This window comes from Halichoeres trimaculatus, unplaced genomic scaffold, assembly GCF_033239565.1.
Source record: "Halichoeres trimaculatus isolate MK-OKI-2021-1 unplaced genomic scaffold, fHalTri1.1 fHalTri1_scaffold_7, whole genome shotgun sequence".
Lineage (NCBI taxonomy): Eukaryota > Metazoa > Chordata > Actinopteri > Labriformes > Labridae > Halichoeres > Halichoeres trimaculatus.
Window position 1 is genome coordinate 37,074,608 of NW_027437185.1, and position 23,021 is coordinate 37,097,628.

Below are 23,021 nucleotides of genomic sequence, written 5' to 3' on the forward strand. Positions count from 1 at the left end.
AAGTCATTTTCTGGAAGTTATATTTGTTTGCTGATTTTTCTGCCGGTTGCTGATACAATCTGCTTCCTTCTGTCCACACAGCCGTCTGATTCAAAGTTCTACACACCGAAAAACGTGGAGGTAAGAGCACATTCAGCTTTGCTACTTTTTTGGTTTGTAGTGTAAAATCTCTGTAAAAAAAGGTTTTTTTTGTACTGCAAGAGCTAAAACAATATTGGGAGCTCCTCAGCATGAAGCTCAATATTCAGGGTTTTATAGTAGAGCCTCTATAACCACATGTGAAAGTTCTCTAGTAAAGGAAATTGGCTTGCCAGGTGTTGACACCTCACACATCTGCAGCGTCTCTTGCTCTCTGCGTGCAGCCACAGATCTGAGTCAGTTGTCACAGCAAAAGGAAGTAAAGGCATCTCTCTTTCTTTTATGAACAGAAACGGTGCATTACCACAGCGCTGGACTGCGTGCTGAGAGAGCTCGATGGAACAGTACTAGAAGAGTGCACACAGGATTATAGTGACATCGAAAAGGTTGCGGATTTTGTCGAGGAGGCCATCAAACTGCTGCAGTCAAAAGGCCACGTAAGTCTTTGAGACTGCACTGAGCAAAAAATGAAGCCTCACGAGGAAATGAAAATGCAAACGCTCTCATGTGTCCTTCTTCTAGGCAAAGACGAACTCCAGCGAGTGCGCCTGTGAAAGGTGGTCTCAGGAGCTGTTCCACGAGTTCCTGAACAAGACTGAATCCTTACTTGGCTTAGCAAATACGGTACTGCAAGAAGTTCCCTCAGCTGGGTAAAACCGTGGCAACCTCAACATCAAAGCATCGCAACCGGCTGAATGAAGAAACACTCGACACGCAGCAAACAATGGGCGGCTGAATGTCATCGACATCCGATCGAGACAGAGAAACTTTTCAAGCACACACGGATGTGGATCAAGAAAGTCGTGTAACTTTACGTGAGAAGTTGAGAGAGTTCTGTTTCTGAACACTGATTTGAATTATTTGCATTTCTTGTTTTAAATGTTATATTTATACTTGATCTTTATAATGTGCATAATGCCTAAAAACTGCGGTAAAATGTGAAGTTCTCAGTTTTAAGTGATGGGAATGTATTTCAAGTGAAGCTGTGCAGCTGTGATTGTCTAATTGTGTGTCTCCAATGTTAACTTAATATACTATTATATATGATTTAAGCTATAACTTAATAAATATCAACTCAAAGAGTTTCAGACTGAGTGTGTGATATGGAAACAAGATGACAGTGGAAAAGTTTGAGCACTGACAGAAAACATCTTTGATGGTTTATCCTTTGTTCCATGTTCAGTGAAGCTTTCATAGTTAAATTAATCTGGACTTTTTATTTCCAAATTAAATTATCTACAATGTAAAAATCTTAATATATACTGAGTAAGACGAGTCCTCTCTGGTGAGCATTAGCAGTGACGTGCAGCTCGTGGGAGAGGATTTGATGCGGGCTCTGTAGGAGGCTAAATTTCCTCAGGCCCTTTACTCATCGAGCTGTGTGCTGCAGGAACGGAAAACGCAGAAAAAGTGAGGTTTTGTCAAGTCATTAGAGGAAAAAATCCCACTTGTTTCCTCCAAAATAGGAGCTAGAAAATGTGGGGCTTTTACAAAAACAACAGAACCACCAAAACCAGACAGAGCAGATTAAAAAAAAGAAGAGGGGAGAAAGAGGGGAAAAACTGACTGTCACAGGCAGACCAAATGTTTGTTCACCAGATCTGAAGATCCGACCAGGCTGTTTCATCTTGCACGTAAGTTATTTTCTGGATCATGACACGTTAAAGTAGTCTAGCAAACTTATACACAAAAAAATTATCTGGAGCTTATTCTTTTACTTTTAGCATCTGAAAATCAGTGTTTACTGACTGCCATGAGTGTCAGGGGCACTGAACCATAATTCAGAAATAATCCAGACAAAACTGCTGCATGCATGGACGTAAAAGTGAAGTGTTTTGAAAAGGAAGTTATTGTTGCAGAGAGACTGTTGTACACCACACATGTTGCAAAAAGCCATCCTGAGAACGCCAGTTTTAACCCACAGACCGCTCCGGGATTCTCCTGCTTTTTAACCCTGTGTCTCGCTCCACTCCCGACTTGTAATTTCTCCAGATGAACCCCTTATTTTTAAGTCTGCTCCTGTCATCTCTAATATTTTACTACTCATGCCTTACACTCAAACCTGGAGAAGCATCCACCCCTCTCTCTAGAGTTGGTTTGATCCAAAGACGCTGCAGGAGATCCTCTCTGACTGAGGTTACACAGACGCACACAGGTAGCTCTGTGAGTTTTGTTGATGAAAAGTCGACTTTAGCATCAGCTCTTTGTTTGAGACGTGTCGACATGATTGTTCTCATCATTACTCGTGTGTCTGACGCTTTCCCACATTTTATCTGCAGCTCCTCTCTGTGTCTGGCTGAGCAACAGGTCGGATACAGAGTAACACGCCACACTTTACTATCAGTGATGAGAAAAACGTTATAACTAGGGATTATAGCGGTGGATTGGTACCCCTGAAAGCTGGATCGGTATCGGCAGGAAGGGGCTGATCCATGGTGCCAATCCAAGCAACCAGCTCTAAACCTTTTTTTAACCAGTGCACTTTGGTATTTGATGTGAACTGTTACCTCTGATGCACTTTCTTTGTTTTTTGCTGCATCATCAATCTAAAGGATTTAAAAGTTTACAATTAAATAGACCTTGTGTACATTCTGAAACATTTTTTTCTGGTAAACATTTTAATAAACATTTAATTCAGTAGTTCCATATACTCATTTTTTTTCTTTTACCCAAAACATTACCAGTCTCATCCCACAGTAGAGCATACTGGTTGTTATTTACCTCTAGTATCAGATTGGTATCGACATTGGTCGACACCCTAAGCCCAGGTATCGATATCGGAATCAGAAAAGTTAGATTGGTGCATCCCTAGTTATAAAGTTTGAAATTAGGGACATCTCGTTCCGATCACATGATCAGAATCAGGGCTGATCACGTCACTTTTTAACAGGGGGGAGGGGGAATCAGAAAAAGCCTGGGGCCTTAGTTCTTGTTTTTAATAAATGTGTATAATAGCACATCATCATTCATTTTAGAATAGAACTTTATTTGTCAGAATAACAAGTACAACAAAATTGCAACCTTATTGTCACACACACACAAGGTAATCTTGTGGTGCACCACTAAGAAGCTTAATTTTTATTTTGTTGATCTAATGCTGCACTAAGTGGAGAAAAAAAGCCCTATCCATGTTGGATAGAATGATACCTTCATTTAAATAAAATAAAAAAAACTTAAAGGATTACTTGTAGGAGTTTTTTTTTCTTTTTTTTTTTCTTAATGCACTGCTAAAAGATCAGATCGGGATCAGCAGATACTCAAAATAAAGATATCGGATCGGGAGCAAAATTACGTGATCGGGACATCCCTATTTAAAATAGTAATTAATTAGATTACCCGTTACTGGAAAAAATAACACCGTTAATAACGCCAACACTGTTGTTATATTCCTGACATTTAAGCCGCAAAGTTGCCAACGTGACTGTTTCGTGTCTATGCTTTTTTATTCTGCTTGCTGCATAATCCCTTGATACATTGACCTCTGACCTCGAAGCGGAGTATGTTTTCAGGTTTTTGAACCACATGTCCCTGAAGAGTTACTGTAGGATGCTGTAGAGCTGTGATGTGTCTGGCTGTGCACACGTGATCTGAGAAAAAGGGAAGCTGAACCAGCAGGACCAGATTATGACGACCTACAATGATCATCTGAGACAACCTGCTAAAACACTGACCAGACATTAGTTAAAAATGCCCAGTGTGAGTTTAGGACATCCCTACCACCAGTATAAAATTAAGACTATCTATTTGCTGATTTTCCTGTTTCCTAAATTAATCTGCCACCACTGAAACCATTGTTATCTTGGTTTAGCCTCCTGATAAAATTCAAAACTATTTTTGGATAGATTTTTGCGTTAAAGAATGAAATATGTGGTTGTAAATAGTTTTTGATTTTATGAAGCTTTTCATGTCCCCAATATTAGTTTGCTTCCTAATTCCTTAGAGGGTCTTGACTCCCTGGTCTAGTGTGTAATATAAAATCTGTTCCGATGTATCAAATAATGCAGCTTTATACTCCTTCTAAAACAAGTATCAGTCATGTTCTGAAACCTTATCCAACGTTTCTATTTGATAACCTAACTCAGTGTTTTTCAAAACCTGTTGCTGGCCAAGACCAAGGTGGATTAGGTCGTAACCGGTGTGAATAATAAACGCTGATTTTAAATTTATTTATTTTTTGATCAAATGCAAAGGAAAAACAAAAAAATAATAATTAAACTAAGATACTGGTATTATATGTTGGCGATGAACTGATCTAATTTTTGGCTTTAGAGCGTGGAAATCAGTATCAGCCAACCACTCCTGGCGTGATGCGAGCGCTGCCGTTGGGCCGTGCACTTCTCAGTTATAAAAGGTTTTACAACAAAGGAAGAACTCAACCCTCTTCTTGCAAAGCAACTCAGCAAAGTTGCTACAGCTTCTTAGGCTTTTTAGGCCTCAGGTCACAAACGTTTTCACTTTGTGACCACATCAGAAGAGTCCCATATCCTGTTTGTTTCTAAGACTACCAGTTTCACCTCAGTGGGGTTCGTTTATGCATTTAGTTGTAGGATTCTGTTTCTGTTTTGGAAAACAAAATCAGTAATTTTTATGTCTTTTATCACCTTTAAGTGTCCTGACTCGTTAATGTCAAGCCTCCTGCAGGAGCCAAACAAATATTTCCACAGTCAATGACTCTCCTGTGAATTTTGCATTTTAAAGACAACATAAAATACGTATAAACTGTCACACAGCAGAAAAGAAGAGTGTTGTTTAAAGCCAACACTCGCTACAATGAACTTTTCTTTTATGCATCACAACGTGAGGTGGGTAGGGGGTGACGCAAGCATCTAAAGAACACAAGACAAAGATATCAGCAGCAGACATCTACGTTGACGATGTACATCTGATGCAAAACCTTATCAGCACAAGTGCTGCAACACAGCTGATCTGAGTTTGACATTCTTAAAGTTTAAGATGCACACTCTGAATACACACTGCACTCTGTATGCTGGCAACAACACAGATAAAGACAAATCAATACAAAACCTGGAGCTGTACAGACAGCTGAAACGCGCCATCCTTGGACAAAAGCTGGATGCACTGGTAATCCCTTCTCCTAGTCAAACTAGTAGGAAGTAAACACACATCTCCATTCACAAGTCTGCAAAACACTCAAGAGTAAATGATCCCCTGCATCGCAAACACAGGAAACCAGTGCATTTCCTGTTTGCGCATAAAGTAGAACAACAGCTTTAAACAGCTGGGGGGTGGGGGTCAATGGGTTTGAATTGAGGGAGATACAGCTCAACAAAAAAAGGGTTGTTTCAGGACACTTCCCCTGAAAATGGAAAATATCCTCTCAGTTATCAGCTGCTGGGAAATATCAGTTTGTCCATAAATCTACAAATGTATGATATGCAACATCAAGTCATTTCTCCGCTGCATCTCTAAGTCATTAGCGGTTAATGTTGAAGCACAGGTGAAACTTTGCTTTGTTGAATGAGGTTACTTTTATCTGGTGAGGATGCAGAATAAAAATGTGAAGCTCTCTTCAAGTTGAACTTTCATTGTTTTATTTTGCTGGTTCACGATGCACGCACGAGATGAGAACACAACCAGTAACTATGGAGACACTGAACTCACACATTTAAAGCAAGAGTTAAAACATGAATTTCCCAAGAGGCCTTAAAACTATAAGGCAGGGATGAAGAGGGACACCAAAGATAAACGACACACACGGTCATTTTTGCTATGCACAATGGCATAAAGTATTACTTTTAACAGTAAATAATCATTAAATAACATGCCCTCATTAGTGCTTCAAAGTCTGGCTTTTAAACTGGAAAGTAGAGGATCTGGTTTCATTTTTTGAAAATTAGAAGAAGCCCCGAAGGTCACGGACCACAAAATGAACAAGGACCAACAAAAGCTCCACAGCTGCGTACAAAAGGTGCTTTCCACAAACTGTTTTGTTCTCATTATGATTCACATGGTGAAGTTTTCACTAACCCAGTGCTTGTCCAGCCAGGAACCAAAGCCCTGCTGCAACAGGTACGCTCGAAGAAGGTTCTTGGCCTCTTGGTAAGGCTTCGCCATCCTCTGCAGCCACAAAACGACAACAACAGAAGTTAGAGGTATAACAGGAGTGTTGCAGAGAGCTCAGAGTACAAATCAAACGTGCAACTTTCTTTACATGGTGGGCCAGAAAGATTTACTCATCGTTTTTTCCGCATTTTTATCCAAAAATGCATGCAGACAAACTCAACAAACATTGAACAGTTTCTATACTTTATTCTCTGTTACCATAAAGATTTACATCTCAATATGGCCGCCCTTTGCCTTTATCGTAGCGTGGAGACGACCTGGCACTGCCTGGTATGAGTGCCGCACTGTCTCTGCATCAAGTTTTGACCATGACTTCATCAGAGCTGTCTTCAAAGCGGTGACATTGCTGTGAGATACTCTTCAGACCTCCCTCTCCAGGATAGACCAGATCACAAAGTCCATTGGATTGATGTACGGACTTGCAGAGGCCACATGTTCTTGTCCCAGAAGCCAGGAAAGTGCTGCTCACACCAGGCCTGTGTGACATTGGATGTGTGAGCTGCTGCTCCATCCTGTGTGAAGACAAACTGGTTTCCAAACACATTGGTACACCAAGGCGACACTTTTTCTTCAAGCATTTGAAGGTACACCTGGCTGTTCACTTTCACACCCTCCTGAAAGACCAAAGGAGACTTTGAGCCATCAGATGCAGCAGCAGCCCACACCATGACTCCAGCTGCTTCTGACGACCAAAGTGAGTTCTGCAGCCTTCGGGTAGGTGCTGTGCACTATCTGCATAAACCCTGTTACTCTGGGACTTGACCAGAATGTCTGTGATCTGCCTTTTTCCTGCAGCATAATTTTCCCCGTCAGGAGGTTTTTTTCTAAGAAACGGTTGAAATCAGTCGTCTGTGTTGCATTTTTAGTGCTTTCAGTCCGAGATCCTGTTTGAGGATTCTTCTCAGTGAAGTTCTTGAGATGTTCACTTCCTTTGCTCCTGTGAGGATTCCTTTGGATTCTCTTCCTCACCATCTCAACAACCCTTTAGGTCCGGACTGAACGTTTTCTTCCAGAGATTGGCTTGCCGGTGGTGTTGCCACTCTCCCTGTATCGTTTCATGACATTGTAGACAGTCTTACGACAAATATTCACCTTTATCATTATCATTATCTGTATTTTCAGTCCAGCCTCCTTCAAGGCCACAATCTGGTCTGGGCTGACCCTTCAATGCCATCCTCCACACTCATGAGGAGTAAACAAATGAACGCAGGTACATCAAAAGCTCTGCCTTTTAGGAGAAACTATCCACAATTCTAATTTTCTAGGACAAAAGCTAAGCAAACGAAATAGAGATATACGGTGGGTGAATCTTTCTGGCCCACCCTGTAGCCAGTTACTTGGGATATTCGGAGCCAAACTTTGGTACCCAAAGGGTTAATCACTTGATTAAGATCTGATAATGCCATGATGCCCAGCCCCACGTCATAACCACGTTACCTTGGCTTCTCTGTAGGAGCTTGTGGCCAGCAAGTCCTGCCTCTGGGCCTCTTTGGCCACCAGCTTGAAGCGGTAGAGCATCGCAGCCTTACACAGACGGCTTGCCAGAGCAGAGCCGCTCTTAAAGGGAGACCTAAGATGAGACAATGTGTAAAACACAGACTTAGTGAGTGTTAACATGCTTTATAACATACTCCTTAGGTGTGCAGGCTTTGATGTTTTTCTTTCATTAAATGTTGTAGTTTTGCATTGACTCACACTATTCTATTTGGATTTAAAATATTCCACTGCAATGTGGCGTTAATCACTAATAAAATAAGACTAAAATGCACCAATCCAAATGCTCGCAAAGTGTCAGAACACACAGCTGAGAGATAACCGCTCATCATCTCAGACAGTCATGCTTACTCCTCTACAGTCTTGCCCTGAAGACCATCCACGACCTCCAGGGAGCTGTCCCCCTTGCTCCAGTTGATAGCGTGGGTCAGCTCGCTGCTGTGAGGGCTGTCTGAAGCCACCGAGGGCACCAGGCTAATCTGGGGCCTCATTGTGCAGTAGAACATGGGCAGCAGGGCGGTGATCCCCTCCACGCGCTGGTTGATGGAGATCTCCATCCCGCGGGTGTCACTGCAGCCATAGTCACCTGTGGGTGTTTAAAAACTTGGTCTGAGTGAATCAGAGGTTTTGTTACACAAACAGGTCACAGGCTGCAAAACTTCAGCATCATTTCTTCTTCACAGGATGAGAGGATGTTAATCTTTTTGTTGTTCTTGAAGGGATTCTGAAAACAATGGTTCTCTGTTTGACAAAGGCTTGCAGCACATCATGATGTGAAACCTGAGGTACGAACTCTTCAAAGAATGACAGGTCCCTGTATTGGTCACACAGCAGATGCTTCTCTTATTCTGACAAAAACATGCAGTACAACTAATTTTGGACTTTCCATCTTTTTAAATGAGGCAAATTTGGGTCACAAAGCTGTAATGACTATAAACAACATAAAGGAAGAGTTCCCATGGAAACTCATACGTCACTCTAAATAAAATGCCTCTAAAATAATGTATCATAAAAGTATCATTACTGTTGATCAGAGTTTGAAAAAGGCTAACCCAAGGGTCTTCAACATGCAGCTCTTTGACTCTTTGCAGTGGCCCCTTGTAGCTTTAAAAAATGTTATTGAAATAAATAATTTTTATTTTTCTTACAGAGGGTATTGATGATTAAAGACATTGATACGAAATAAAATCCTGTGTTAACATTTAATTATAATAATAATAATAATAATAATAATTTTTATTTATAGAGCGCTTTTCAACAAAACTCAAAGTCGCTTTACATAAAAAGTTAAAAGTGCAGATAAAAGACAGGTGAACAACAGAAAACAGATAAAAACGGAAGGTTACAGTGCAAAGGTAAAAAGGTAAAAACATAGAGCGTTGAGGAGGGACTGTGGATTACTGGTTGAAAGCAGTGCGGAAGAGGTGTGTTTTTAAACTGGATTTGAAGATGGTGAGGTCAGTGGAGTTGCGGATGTTTTGAGGGAGTGAGTTCCAGAGAGAGGGGGCGGCAACTGAAAAGGCTCTGTCCCCCCAGGTTCGGTGCTTGGTCCTAGGGACGGTGAGGAGGTTAGAATCCGAGGAGCGGAGGGGACGGGAAGGGATGTAGGGGTGGAGCATGTTCGTGAGGTATGGGGGGGCCTGGTTATGGAGGGCTTTGTAGGTAAGCAGAAGGATTTTGAATGTGATGCGGAATGGGATGGGGAGCCAGTGCAGGTTGTGAAGGATGGGGGTGATGTGTTCACGGGAACGGGTGTGAGTGAGGAGGCGAGCGGCGGAGTTCTGGATGTACTGAAGTTTATTGAGGAGGGTGGATGGTGAGCCGTAGAGTATGCTATTGCAGTAGTCAATGCGTGAGGTGATGAAAGCGTGGATGAGGGTTTCGGCTGCAGGGAAGGAGAGAGAGGGGCGAAGGCGGGCAATATTTTTGAGGTGGTGGAAAGCTGTTTTTGTTACTGATTTTATGTGCTGGTTGAAATTGAGGGAACTGTCCAAGATGACTCCAAGGTTACGGCAGTAGGGTGCAGGTGAAAGGGTGGTGCTGTTGAAGGTGAGGTGGAAGTCTTTGGCTGCGGAGGTGAGGGAATGTGGACCTATGACGAGGATGTCTGTCTTGGAACTGTTGAGTTTGAGGAAATTTGATTCTAACCAGGAATTGATGTCAGAGAGGCAGTCAGTGAGGGTGGAGTGGATCTGAGGGTTGATGGAATTTGTGGATATGTATAATTGAATGTCATCTGCATAGCAATGGAAATGGAGACCGTGGCGATGGATAATCTGACCGAGGGGGAGGAGGTACAGGATAAAGAGGAGGGGACCAAGCACCGAGCCCTGAGGGACACCTTGGGACAGGGGGGCAGTAGTGGAGGAGCAGCTGTTGGTGGAGATGAATTGTTTCCGGTCTGTTAGATAAGATTGTATCCAGGTGAGAGCGTCGTTGGTGATGAGGAGATGGGATTTGAGACGGGATAACAGGATGGAGTGATTGATGGTATCAAAGGCGGCAGTGAGGTCCAGGAGAATGAGGATGGTGAGGTTGCCAGAGTCAGAGGAGAGGAGGAGGTCGTTGGTTATTTTGAGGAGAGCAGTTTCTGTGCTGTGGTGGGTACGGAATCCGGATTGAAATTGTTCATACAGGTTATTGTTGGTAAGGTGGGTCTTGATCTGGGATGCAATGGCTCTTTCAAGTATTTTGGAAATGAAGGGGAGATTTGAAATGGGGCGGAAGTTGTGGAGGTCATCGGGGTTGAGTCCAGGTTTTTTGAGGATGGGGGTTATGGCAGCCAGTTTCAGCGACGGAGGAACGGTGGAGGAGGTGATGGAGGAATTGACGATGGCGGTGATAAGCGGGGAGATGGTGGGGAGACAGGCTTTAACAAGGGAAGAGGGGATGGGATCGAGGACAGAAGTGGAGGATTTCATAGTAGTAATGATTTTTGACAGGTCGGCTTGGGAAATCGGTAAGAATTTGCAAAGTGGAGAGGTGATGAGAGGGGCAGTGAAGAGGGGGGAGACATGAGAGGGGGGCGGTGTGGGTAGAGAACTGTAAATGCTGTTGATTTTTGTTTGGAGGAATGAGAGGTAGGAGTTACATTTTTCAGTGGTGAAGGAGTCTGTGGTATTGTTTGTGGGGTTAAGGAGCTTGTTGATGGTGGAGAAAAGAGCTTTATGGTTGTTCGAGCCAGTGTTAATGAGATTGGAGTAGTAGTTGGAGCGGGCGTGGGTGAGGGCGGATCTGTATAGTTGGAGGTGGTCTGTGTAAGCTTGGATATGAACAGTGAGTCTGGTTTTTCTTGAGAGTCTCTCTAGCTGGCGTTTTTTGGATTTCAGGTGGTGGAGATGAGGGGTGAACCAGGGGGCAGGGTGGGTGAAAGAAACAGTTCTGGTTTTTAAGGGGGCTAACTGATTGAGGCAGGTGGAGAGACAGCTGTTGTAGTGGGTAATAAGTTTGTCCGGGTTGTCCATTGATGGAGGGGGGTGGGTGGTTAAAGCAGTGCTAAGTGAAACTGAGAGGTCATGGGGCAGGATGGATTTGATATTTCTGTAGGATAAAGTACGTTTTTCTTTGAGAACAGGGGTTGGGAGATGGATGTCAAAAGCTATGGCAAGGTGATCAGAGATATGGAGGTCGGAACAGGTGAGTTCTTGGATGTTGAGACCGGAGGTGCAGACTAAGTCCAGGGTGTGGCCGTAGGAGTGGGTGGGAAAGTTGATGTGTTGTGAGAGGTTCAGGCAGTCGAGGAGGTCCAGGAAATCAGAGGCATGTTTGCAGTTTTTGTTGTCGATGTGGAAATTGAAGTCCCCGAGAAGTAGAACAGAGGGTGAGTGGGCTGATAGCTGGGTGACGAGGTCAGTGAAGTCAGACAGGAAGGATGGATTCGGTTTGGGTGGCCGGTAGATAATCGAGATGACAAAGGGAGTGGAGGAAAGTACTTTGAAAGTGATATGTTCGAAAGATTCAACAGTAGGTGTGGAAATGGGATTTGTTTTGAAAAAGTCCTTGAAAACAGAGGCAACGCCGCCACCTCTACCAGAGGGGCGGGGTCTGTCAGTGTACTTGTATCCAGGGGGGGTGACTTGATTGAGGGAGAAATAGTCCAGATGAGTGTGCCAGGTTTCAGTGATACAAAGGAAATCCAGGTTATTGTCCAAAATGAAATCGTTCAGGATGACAGCTTTACTGTTGAGGGAGCGAGTGTTTTGGAGAGCAAACTTGAGGATGTGCTGCTGGGGTTTGTGAGTTGTGGGAACAGAGGGGACAATATGGATGAGGTTATGAGTGTTACTGTAGTTGCGTCTGTGTTGAAGGGTGAACGGTCTGGCGGAGATGACAGGCTGGATGTGAAGAGGATCTGCAGTGGGAGAAGGTGAGCTCTGGGGCCTGATGAGGGCGCTGTGAGAAGTGGAGGAGTTTGAGAATAGTACCGTAGAAGAAGACAGGGGGAGCTGTGTGCGAGGTGTAAACAGTCAGTCACATGGTGGATTTTGAACCGCATGCTGGATATTAGCTGTTAAAATACGACTGCCCAGCTTATTAGGATGGAGCCCGTCTGTTCTAAAAAAGGATTCGCGCGCCCAGAACAAGTTAAAATTGTCTATGTAGCTCAGAGAATGAGACCTGCAGGCTGATTGGAGCCAGGTGTGCAGCGAGAGGATCCTGCTGAAGAGTCCTGAGCCACGGTTATGGGGAGAGATTGGGCCGCTGATGAAGACTGACTTCCCGGTGGTTTGGATATAATGGAAGAGTTTATTGAAGACAGTTTTTGTGATTTCGGACTGTCGGCGGGATGCATCTACACAGCCGACATGAATAATTACTCTATGGACAGATGGAGGTAGTGTGTGGAGTATGACTGGGAGTTTATCGAGGATGTTAGTGACGGATGCCCCAGGGATACAATGAGTGATGACATTGAAAAAACGGACATTTCTGGTGATGGAGTCGCCAAGCAATAAGGTAGTAGGGGGGAAAAGGGGGCGAGGAATTGACGAAGTAGGAGAGGGATCAGTGCTGGACGGAGGCATCCCAGCGGCTGGAGAGTGGCATGAGGGGGGCGTGGCAGGCAGCCGAGCTGGAGCCGGTGTGAAGTGCGGGATGGATATGCGGCGGCCAGCACGGTGAGGAGCAGGCTGAGAGGGAGTCTGAAGAGACGGCGGGTTGGAGGACAGGGGGGAAAGCAGCTGAGGGGTTTTAGTATCCTTTTTGAGAGTGAAATCCTGTCGGGCAAGGGCGTCATATCTGTTATTCAGATGGACTGTGTGAAGGAGCGAGTCGGGGGGCTGCTGAGATCTCCCGCTACGGGGAGCGACCAGGGTCCAGACTGCAGGATCTCGCGGAGTGGAGGTGGCGATGGTCTTGGGCTTTGCGCCCTGCCTGATCCAGGAGTGCTCTCTGGGGGAGATCGGAGGAAGGAGCTCTGAGGCAGCAGCTGCCCCGTCGGGAGCGGTGACACCAGGGGGAGAGGGTGCGGAGTCATCGGCTGGAGCACTGGAGGGACGGATGGGCTGATCGGAACTGGAAGACACGGACACCGGTGGAGTAGTACGGAAGATGATTGTGTCCATTTGCAGCTCGGCTTCACGAAGTGTGTAGAGTGTGGAGATACGCCGCTCCAGCTCGGTGACTTTTTCAGAGAGGACGGTGCAGTTGATGCAGCCGGAAGGAGAGGTAAGTGGAGCCATGACGCCTGGAGCAAAACAAAGACAACAGGGGCCAGTACAGGTCTAAAAGCACAGTGCAGGTTTGTGGCAGAGAAGTGACGAGGGGGTAGCAGATGATTTGCAGGGGCAGGTACGGGCACTTACACGCAGGGGCTCCAACACGGAGCCCGCAGCGGTGAGGAGGCTTAGCGTTAGCAGGGGTGGTAGCAGGGAGACAGCAGAATGTAGCAAGAGTCAGCAAAGACTTACCGGCGGGGGCCCCAGAAAACAGGGCCCGCTGCGGATAGTTGACGTCCTGGTTATTAGAAACTCGGTGGTCCTTGGAGGTGTTTGATCACTATCCAGCCGGCAAACCAGGGTATGAAGCAGCTAGCTTTAGCCGAGTGCTGCTGCTGTAGAGGCCTGGGTGCTTCTGCTGCTTCAGCGAGGGCTTCAGAAAAACAGGGCCTGCTGCTGATAGTCCACTTGCTGGACTGAAAACAGGGCCTGTAGTCCAGAGAAAGGTCTTACGCAGTGATGCAGCAGCTAGCGAGCAGGTTTGCCCAGGGTTAGTTGGTGGAGCAGTTAAAAAGGTGGAAAAAGAGGCCTGCTGTAGCTGGAAGAGGCCAGCTCTGTGGCTCTGCTCTGTGGCTCTGCTCTGTGGCTCTGCTCTGTGGCTCTGCTCTGTGGCTCTGCTCTGTGGCTCTGCTCTGTGGCTCTGCTCTGTGGCTCTGCTCTGTGGCTCTCTCTGTGAACTAAATCTTCATCCCATCTGTCAATAAAGCCTGCCACCGCTCTACTTCACCTCCTACAACATCAACATCCCACCAACTTTCCATGCACCTGTGGCTAACCTCAAGTTTTACAGCCCTGGGAAGATAACTACATCTACAAAAAGACTAATCTGGAAGAAAATACAGATTTTAATTCTGTGTGGATGGATTCATTTAAATGCCAAAGTGCCGGCTCAATAAACATACTTGATATGTTGCAAGACATCAGCAAACAACAAAAAAATGATGTGTTGAGCTATAAAATGTGAGCAAGTTTAGGTACTTTTTCAAAAATGTTAAATTTTGAAAATTTATTTTTTTATTTGCAAATTTCTGATTTTTTTTGGGGGGGTCTATTTTTCTATTTTTTTAAACTAGAAAAAAGGTCATATTTTCAAAATTCCAAATATTTTTTTTTTTTAATTAAATATTGCAAATTTTTGGAATTTGAAAATTATTTGACTTCTTTTGCAGATTTTTAAAATTCTAATTGCTTTTGAAACTTTTCCATTTTTTTTAATTTTTTTTCTTTAATTAAAAATAAAAAAAACAAGACATCACATGTACAATTTTATAAATAAAAAAACCCTCTTATTTAGATAATTATGTACTACATTTTAACTGTGTTTACAATATTATACACTCTGTAGTCTTTATTATGAAGATAAAAGTAGATTTTTTTGCTCTAGAATAACTTTTATCCAGGTGAGCTGAAGCAAAATGGCTCCTTTGAAGGTAAAGGGTCCCTGAACAGAGTCAGGGACAAACTCCTGAACATGATTAATAAAGATGAACTTAACTGAAGAGCAGTATTTGACTTCTTTACTTGCCTATGAGGATGCTTTGGACATACACAGGCTCTATGAAGTGGCTGAGCAGGGCTCCCTGGTATCCCAGCACCTGCCACTGGGTGAGTTTGTCTGTGGCAGACATGCTGATCCCCTTAGGAGCCGTCTGATCGATGGGGGATGTGAAGATGGAGAACACCTGAAAATTAAATGAAAAGACAGTAACTTCACTATTTTTCCATTGAAGTTAAGAGGTAAAATTCTTCTAAATAATGAGAAACATCACAACACCTTGCCCTCCACTGCCAGATGGAGGCTGATCTCGTTGTTGAATCGCCACGCTGAAATGGAGAAGGGGTTCAGCCGCCTGAGAACAAAAAACCACACCGCAGAGAAAAAGCACTCAACGTGTATTTATCATTATAATCAGAGACCAAGAAAAGCCAATCCCAGCCAACACATTTTTACAAAGTGAAGATAAACTGATGTCAGATTAGGGCGACACATTCACAGCAAACAGACTTCACTGCCATGAGACAGCTAAGCTATGAAAAGCTGACGATAAGCTTACGTTACAGTATTCAGAAGCCATATTATGCGGCTTCAGGATACTGTAAAGTTAGCTTAATGTTAGCCTATGTAGCCAATGCAGTTCATAGTAGTGGAGTCTGTTTGCTGTGAATTTGTCGCCCCGGTCTGACATCAGTGTAGCTATAATTAGCTGTAGCTGTTGCAATGGCAGCGTTAGCTAGACTGTTATAACGAGCAATTTTAAAATTCAACCAACAATTTAAAACATGGATAATATTTGTATGGAGTAGCAAAAAGTTGAACATATGATAAAATTATTCAGATCATGGGGAATTCGTCAAAACCCTTTGGTTTCAAGTGAGGTCCTGGTTTGTCTTTGTTTCTTGATCTTAGGAAGAATTGGGACACCACTTCACTAGACATGCATGCGCAAAACCAAGGGCCAAGGAATGGATAAATCCTAAAAACTGACTCATGTGTGATGTTCATTTTGTGGAAAAAAATCCTGATATAGTCTGTAGACATCATCATCATCATCCAACTTTTTCACTAGATCCGGTGTTAAAAAGCAAAATAAAAATCACAAAATCAGAAATATCAAAGAATGACAAGATCAGGGTGAAACCTCAGATCACTAAAGCGTTAATGTGAAACCTACGGCTGTGAGGAGACCGCGGCGCCCTTTGGCAGCTGGTTCAGGTACAGGTGGAAGGTGATGCCGCTCTTCAGGCTGAGGAGGCCACTGCTGCTGCTGCTCTGCTCGAAGATCGACTGCTGAGTCAGATCGGTGGTTTTGCTGAAGAACATCAGCAGCTGACGGTAAAAAAACCTAAAAGCACAACAAAATAATTACAAAATTTTCTTTTGGAGATTGACTTTTCAACAAAAGAAGAAAAGGATTTTGCAAAACTGACCTCATAAGTGATCTCCTTGCAGTAACCACTGCATGTGAATCGTGCACCATCCGTCCACCGGGAGAAGCACTCTCTTTGGTGTTGAAGTTTCCGGTGCCCAAAGCAACAACTTCACACTGGGTTGCTTTAGGAAGGAGAGGAGGAGGCACAGATAAATATATGGTTCGTAGAAGCAGAGTAGAGGTAGATTTTGGAGACTCACATGTCTGAAGGATGAACGCCGCTGTGGTTCCAGCACAGGCAGAAAACTCTGGATGGCTGTTCATCAGTTTAGCTAGCTGATCCCTCACAGCTTGTGGGATGTGTTGATTCACCAAACTCTTCCTTTCTAAACCAGATGGTTTGTCGCATCATTCGAGGATCAACATGCAAAACATCTAAACATATCAAATGTAACATTTGTCTATGCAAAAGTTCTCAAATACAGAAACGAAGACTCACCGTGGATCGTCCTGCAGTGAGGCGTTTCAGACATGGAGGGCTCTTCTTTCACGGGAAGAGGTGGAGGAACATCTGAGGAAAAAAGCAAGTTTTTTTATGGGATAACACACTCAATGTGTTTTTTCTTAGCCACCCTCTATCAATTTAAGAAATGACAATTTTTAATTATCTGCTTATCTAAGAAACAGTGTAATACAGGTAAACTTGCATATTCATTTAAACCTTTTAATGCAGTCTGCTCTCTGTTATTAACTGTCAATCCAAAACTAACTTCGCCAACACATTTTGTTTTTTTTCTGCCCACTCATTCAGGTTTCACAGACATGCACTTTTTCCAACCCACATTTTTGTCTCCCCTTCCTGGTGCTTGCAGGATTGTTGTTGACAGCTAAAAATACTGGTTAGAACTTCATCAGAATTACGTGCAAGCTTTCACGACAGCTCTTAGACTATTGCTTTTTTTATAACTTGTGCAGGACAAAGCTTTTTACAAGATCAGTGATGGTACGGGTCAGAATGAAAAATCTGTGTGAGTTTCTTGTCATTCCCAGTTAATTTAGTCTTCCTGTACCTTTTTACAAGCTGTAATCTGCAGCAGCAACTCAAACTAACACTCAGTGTTCAGTGTATTTAATCCTCTGGGTTGATTTGGTTTGCAGTAAATGAGTCGGCGTCCTTTCAACAATCAGTATGAAAGAAAATGTGATGGTCGTCGTAAAAAGGAGACCACACTGAAAACAAGAAATCAGCACTCAGATTGTTGCTAGGCGCCGCCCAAGTGGCTGCCTGTTGCAGCAGCTCTCTCCTTGTTATTTTTTTTTGTATTTGGAGTCTGTTATTACTTTATATGTCTCATTTGTTGGTTATTGACACCAAACTGGTTACGTTTGTAGTGGGTTTTTTAATGTTTATAGCTCCTACATGTGTCTGGAGATCCTACAGGGTTCTTGCACCATTTAAAAAGTCCAATTTAATGCTTTTTAAGACATTTTTAAGACCAAAACAAATATAATTTAAGACCCCAGTATTTCATTCTGTTGACAAAAAGAAGTCAATTTATTTGCTGTAAACACAATCACAACTCACAGTTTGCGTTTTCTCTTTTTTTCCACCATTTTTTTCTGATTCCGATGCAGAAAACAGCCAAACAGCCAACATAACATACAAAAGTTGCATTATGGTAAACAACACACTGCATTGCACTGAACCCTTGTATTGTGTTAGAAAGCTGCTGACGTCTTGAGTGTTAGCGGGTCAAATTTGACCGGTGGTTAAACTTTGTTTATACTTAAAAAAAACAGCTGCTATTGTCCAATATTGTTTTTCACCTCATAGCTAACTTACTGTGTGATCATACCCATGTAAACAATGTTTTACATGTTATATTTTTTGCCTCTATACTCTTTTTTTATCTTTGTCTTTGATAGGCTTTTTTTTTTACTTGACCCTTAATATTTTATTCTATTTACATATTCTTCAATGTTTTGCACTGTAAATTAGATTAGATTAGATTAGATCGACATTATTGTCCTTTGCAGGAAATTTGTCTTAGACAGCAGTACTACTGGCCAAGGACGCAGTATTTTAAATGACAAAATACTAGACACATACAACAGTCACATAAGCAAGAGGTCAGCTGCAAGCATGGCCAGAAGTTATTGCACAAGGATGTTAAAGTGCAGTGCTCGTCACAATATGCAGTGAAGATAAGCAGAAACAAGTTAAAAACCGAGTTTTGACGATAAGAACAAAACATGGGTAAAAGTGGGATAATAACAGCTAAGAACAAGTAGAAGCAGATAATAAGTAAAACATGTAGAAACAAGTTAAGAAAATAGATAACAAGTAGAAAATAAAAACGTGGATAAAAGTGGAATAATCATAACAGGTCCATGACTGGTGGCAATAAATAGGCTGAAAAAATATATATACAAGCATTATATATCAATTCAAGGAAAGAATTAATTAGATTGTTTGTTAAGCAGAGAGATGGATGTTGAGAGAAACGAGAGCTTGTATCGATTCATTTTGTGTTTGCGTGCTCTGTATCGTCTCCCTGAAGGCAGAAGTTCATATTCCCGAGAAAGAATGTGGGAAGGATCAAGCAGAATTTTCTGTGCCTGGTTACAGACGACACTGTCAAAGACAGACTGGAGAGAAGGGTGGTCTTTCTGACCTATAACATTCGTAGCTGATTTTATCAGTCCACTGATTTTTGATTTACTCTGGATAGATAATGTGCCGAAGCAAGCTGCCAATCCATATCTCAGAAGACTTTCGAAGATGGAACTATAGAAAATCAACATGATTTCGTGCCTGACATCAAACAGTCTTAGCCTGTGAAGGAAATGTAGTCTTTGAGATAATTTGTTGCAGAGGAAGTCAACGTGATCTGTCTATTTTAAAAAATTGTCCATGACAATACCAAGATATTTGTAAGAGACGACCTGATCAATAACACTGCTTCCAATTACCACTGAGTCATGTTTGTGTACCCCCCTCGGGTCAAAAACCATCTCTTTAGTTTTTGTTGCATTTAAGATTAGATTGTTTCTCGTGACTCTTTTGTGTTGCTGTTGTGACTCAGAATTACCCTTTAGGAATGAACAGAGTACATTCTATTCTATTCTATTCTATTCTACATTATAAAAACTAGATAGGAAAAAATAAGATTGACTGTTGGTTAATAAGAACAGGATCCAAAGAATATCAAACAGTCAATAAAAAAAAAGAGGTAAATGAAATTAAGTTAAAACACGCCAACTTCTACAATAATTTCTTCCTCATTTTACAGCAACAGTGAACCTAACTTTATGGAAGAAGCTGTCCAAAAGTGTGTGACCTAGTTAACTTTACCAGCAACAAGAAATCCTCAGAGTCATTAACATAAACAAATTACACATCAATCATCACCAAACCATGTTGGTGCAATATAAACTGGTGCAATAATATTCAGTGCAGTGGGCTCTGTGGGATGTGAGGATGTGCAACATGTATGTTTCTGTTTCTTTTTATACTTGTCTACTGTTCTGTCTACTTGTCTTCTGTATTTAGTTTGCAGTGTCTTGTTTGTGTTTGTTACCATCAACCTGCCAGGGGGTCTGCAGATGGAAATTAGCCCAAGGCTATAATCTGGCATATTTACATTTGTAAAAAATGTTCATTAATATGTGCTGTTCCCTCTTTAATAACCAATAAATAAATAAAATAAATAAATAAACCCTACCTGATGCTTCAGGGGGGTCAGAACTGTGACTTTCCAAGGTGGGCAGCAGCTCCTCCAGAGCAAGCACCCCCGCTTTGAGCCGGGCCTCTTTTTTGGTTGTGCCCATCCCAGTCCTGTACTGGACCCCATCGACCAACACACAGAAGGCAAAATAAAAGCCTGGCGTGTTCGCTGAAGATGGTAAACAAAAAGTTAGAGACTGATTGAAGTCATACTTTATGATTCAGTTGTCAATGTGTCTGAAGCTGCTGCAGGTTTCCATCTTACTGGCACAATCATGAGATGTAACACTGGTTTTGAATTACACAGACCTCCTGAATGGTAACTGCTTTGATAAACAACACTATGTTTGAATTTCAACATGAATTAAACACCAGGTTTCCTCAGATCAGGGGTCTGCAACTTTTACTAGCAAAAGAGCCATTTTGTCCCCTCTTCTCCCAAACCTAACGTGATAATTTATTACATTTAGGGTTTTAAAACATCTTTTTATTACACTACAGGCTGATACTTTTGTTACATAATGGACCAGTTGTTAGATTTGGGATTTTATTACATTTTTTCTGTTACATTTTTGGGTCATAGTTACATTTTGGGCTCTAACAGGCCTTCCTGAGTCTATTTCATCTTTATCTTTCAATGTTACATTTTTTAGTTGCTTGCTAATTTCTTGCCACTTATCATATGCATATTTTAGTTGACAAGTTATCAAACTTTTATCCAAATTTGATGATAAAGCTTTCTCCTTGAACTCCAGGATAACTGTGCAACTAAACAAACAAAAACAAAAGGTTGCAGGTTGCAGACCTCGGACAGAAACAACTGTTGGTTGTTATGTCTGTAGCAAATCCTAGTGCACAGTGTCGTGTTTACCTGGGGTCACCGTCTCCTTTATTTCCAGATGAAATTGAAAGATCTGTGCCAGCTCATGAAGCAAAGACACAGCATGTGTCTCCCCCTCTCTGTATCTGTCAATCAGGATTTTAGTTGGAACTTTCGGCTTGGATGAAAAACCTATTTAGATGAGACAAGGAAAAGCTGTTGAAGCGATTAAACTTCCTTTATGACTGATGTTGGTTTGGTAGGACTCGAGCAACTCACCATGTGACTGTGTCACTTGATTGGCAACATCTTTTCTTGGACTGCTCGAAGCTGGCAGAGGATCCAATGTTTCAGTCTTCACTGAAGCTGCAGGCAAATTCTTCATGAGCATTTGTGCAAAAGTAGAACCTCTGGGTCCTTTAAATGAACCCACAGCTGATGACATCTTCAGAGCTGTCTGAGCTAAAGAAAACAGATCACAGATCAAAAATGTAATTCTTAACTTGTGTTGACTGAGTCCTAGAAATAAAGCATCAGGACAGTATCACAAAGAACATCAAGAAATCACAAGCAGGGCCCGGATGATGAATGGGTTATAAAATGGGATCAAATTTTAGATATATGTATAAGGAGAGGAAAAGTGTTGTCCTAGCTCAAATGTCTTAAAAGAGCAGTGTTACCTGAAGTTTATGGTTTCAGTCTGAAAACTCAATACAGCAAAGAGGGAGAAGGTTAAAGGTGAATTGAGGGTAAGATATAGAATAATAAAGAGTACCTCTTTAGTTTGAAAGTTTCTGACATATTTTGCGGTGTTAGCAGTAACAAGAGTGCCTATAAAAGCACCTGTAACCTGCTCTTGCTCATTTAAAAATTGTTTTAAAAACCAGGACTAAGTGATTAATGAATTCCCCAGCAAAGCTCAGACCCTCTCAGACCACAGACACCCCGGAAACTGGTCCCAGGTGACTAACACTAGACGTTATTAGTGTGATAGATTCATGTGCTCCTCGGATGCTCGGAGTTTTTACAATTTGGTAAGTTTTAGTCTTTGGGTTTGAAGTCTTAATGTGGAAACGTCTAAGTAAGTCGACTTTACAGGGGCTACGCTGCTTATTAATGCGTTTAACGGGTGAAACTAACCGTTAAGGCACGGCGGCAAAAAAGTTGCTGCGTCACACATGAATTCACTACACCTAAGCAAAATTACCATTTAACGACGCTTACTAAACGTTACTTTCGGCTAAATTGCCTTTAAGAAAAGCATTTACCCGACTTTGGGCGGTGTACACAAAACGACGATGTTTAACTTCCGTTATGAAGTTCAGGGAAAAAAATATTTTCATGAATCCAAGTAGGCTACGTTAACTTCACGTTAGCCGGTGGGTGGGTGTGTTTGCTAGCTGTTGGATCAAGAGTTCAAACTCACCGCACGCGTTGCCCGAATCACCACAGGAATTAAGTGAATAACTGCTAACTGTGATGTAAAATAACCGTTAAATGCTTAATTTTCAGCCGGTTCGTTGTTGTTTTTTACCTTACTCCAGAGCTTCTTGGAAGTGGGCGTGTGAGCGCGCGCCTGTTGCCGTTAGTACTTGCTCTGATGGGCAGCGTTCAAAGATCGTTTGGAAGTCAAGATGACTCCACGAAGTCAGTAACCAGTTTTAAGCTGTTATTAGAAGTCAGTTAAAGGCCCGGTGAGGATTTTATAAGCGACCTTGAAACAGTCTCATTTATATATATTAACCTGTTCATAATCCACAGTTTAAAGTAATAATGATGATAATAATAATTGATAATTAATAATAATAATAATAATAATAATAATGATAATAATAATAATAATAATAATAATAAATGCACCTTTATGTATATATTATCAAATCATAAAAACGTTATCTCAAGACACTTTCCAAAATCATTAACAGATCTATGGAAGCCCATTTCTGCCAGTTAAAAAAAAAAAATAATAATAATAATAAAAAAGTTGAAATTATGAGATTAAAAAGTAATAATTATGAGATATAAAACTTGAAATTATGAAATAAATAGTCTTGAATGTGAGGTTCTAGTTTTGACCTGCCCCAGCAAAGATTTTGTTTTTCTTTTGCAGCAAAAAAGCATCTTGTTGCTGCTACTTTCTTGCCGCTGATTGATTATGATGATGTTTTATC

The 23,021-nt window shown here is 42.1% G+C and overlaps 1 protein-coding gene across 3 annotated transcripts; it reads right to left on the minus strand.

Annotated features, from left to right (window-relative positions):
• Positions 1–5,702: 5,702 nt before the first annotated feature.
• adad1 (adenosine deaminase domain containing 1 (testis-specific)) lies at positions 5,703–22,468 on the minus strand. 3 transcript variants are annotated; one of them, XM_074674406.1, is made up of 13 exons: positions 22,385–22,468; positions 21,130–21,307; positions 20,902–21,042; positions 20,029–20,199; positions 16,803–16,874; positions 16,564–16,689; positions 16,362–16,485; positions 16,106–16,276; positions 15,208–15,283; positions 14,959–15,115; positions 8,068–8,302; positions 7,660–7,792; positions 5,703–6,216 (listed from the first exon to the last, which is right to left on the minus strand). In XM_074674406.1, exons 2-13 carry the CDS (start codon positions 21,293–21,295, stop codon positions 6,103–6,105), a joined length of 1,686 nt encoding a protein of 561 aa, XP_074530507.1. In that variant the 5' UTR covers positions 21,296–21,307; positions 22,385–22,468; the 3' UTR covers positions 5,703–6,102. The 3 variants fall into 3 exon arrangements, with proteins under 3 accessions (XP_074530507.1, XP_074530505.1, XP_074530506.1); XM_074674404.1 differs by having other exon boundaries at positions 21,130–21,312; XM_074674405.1 differs by lacking the exon at positions 22,385–22,468 and adding an exon at positions 21,531–21,777 and having other exon boundaries at positions 21,130–21,312.
• Between the last annotated feature and the right edge of the window lie 553 nt (positions 22,469–23,021).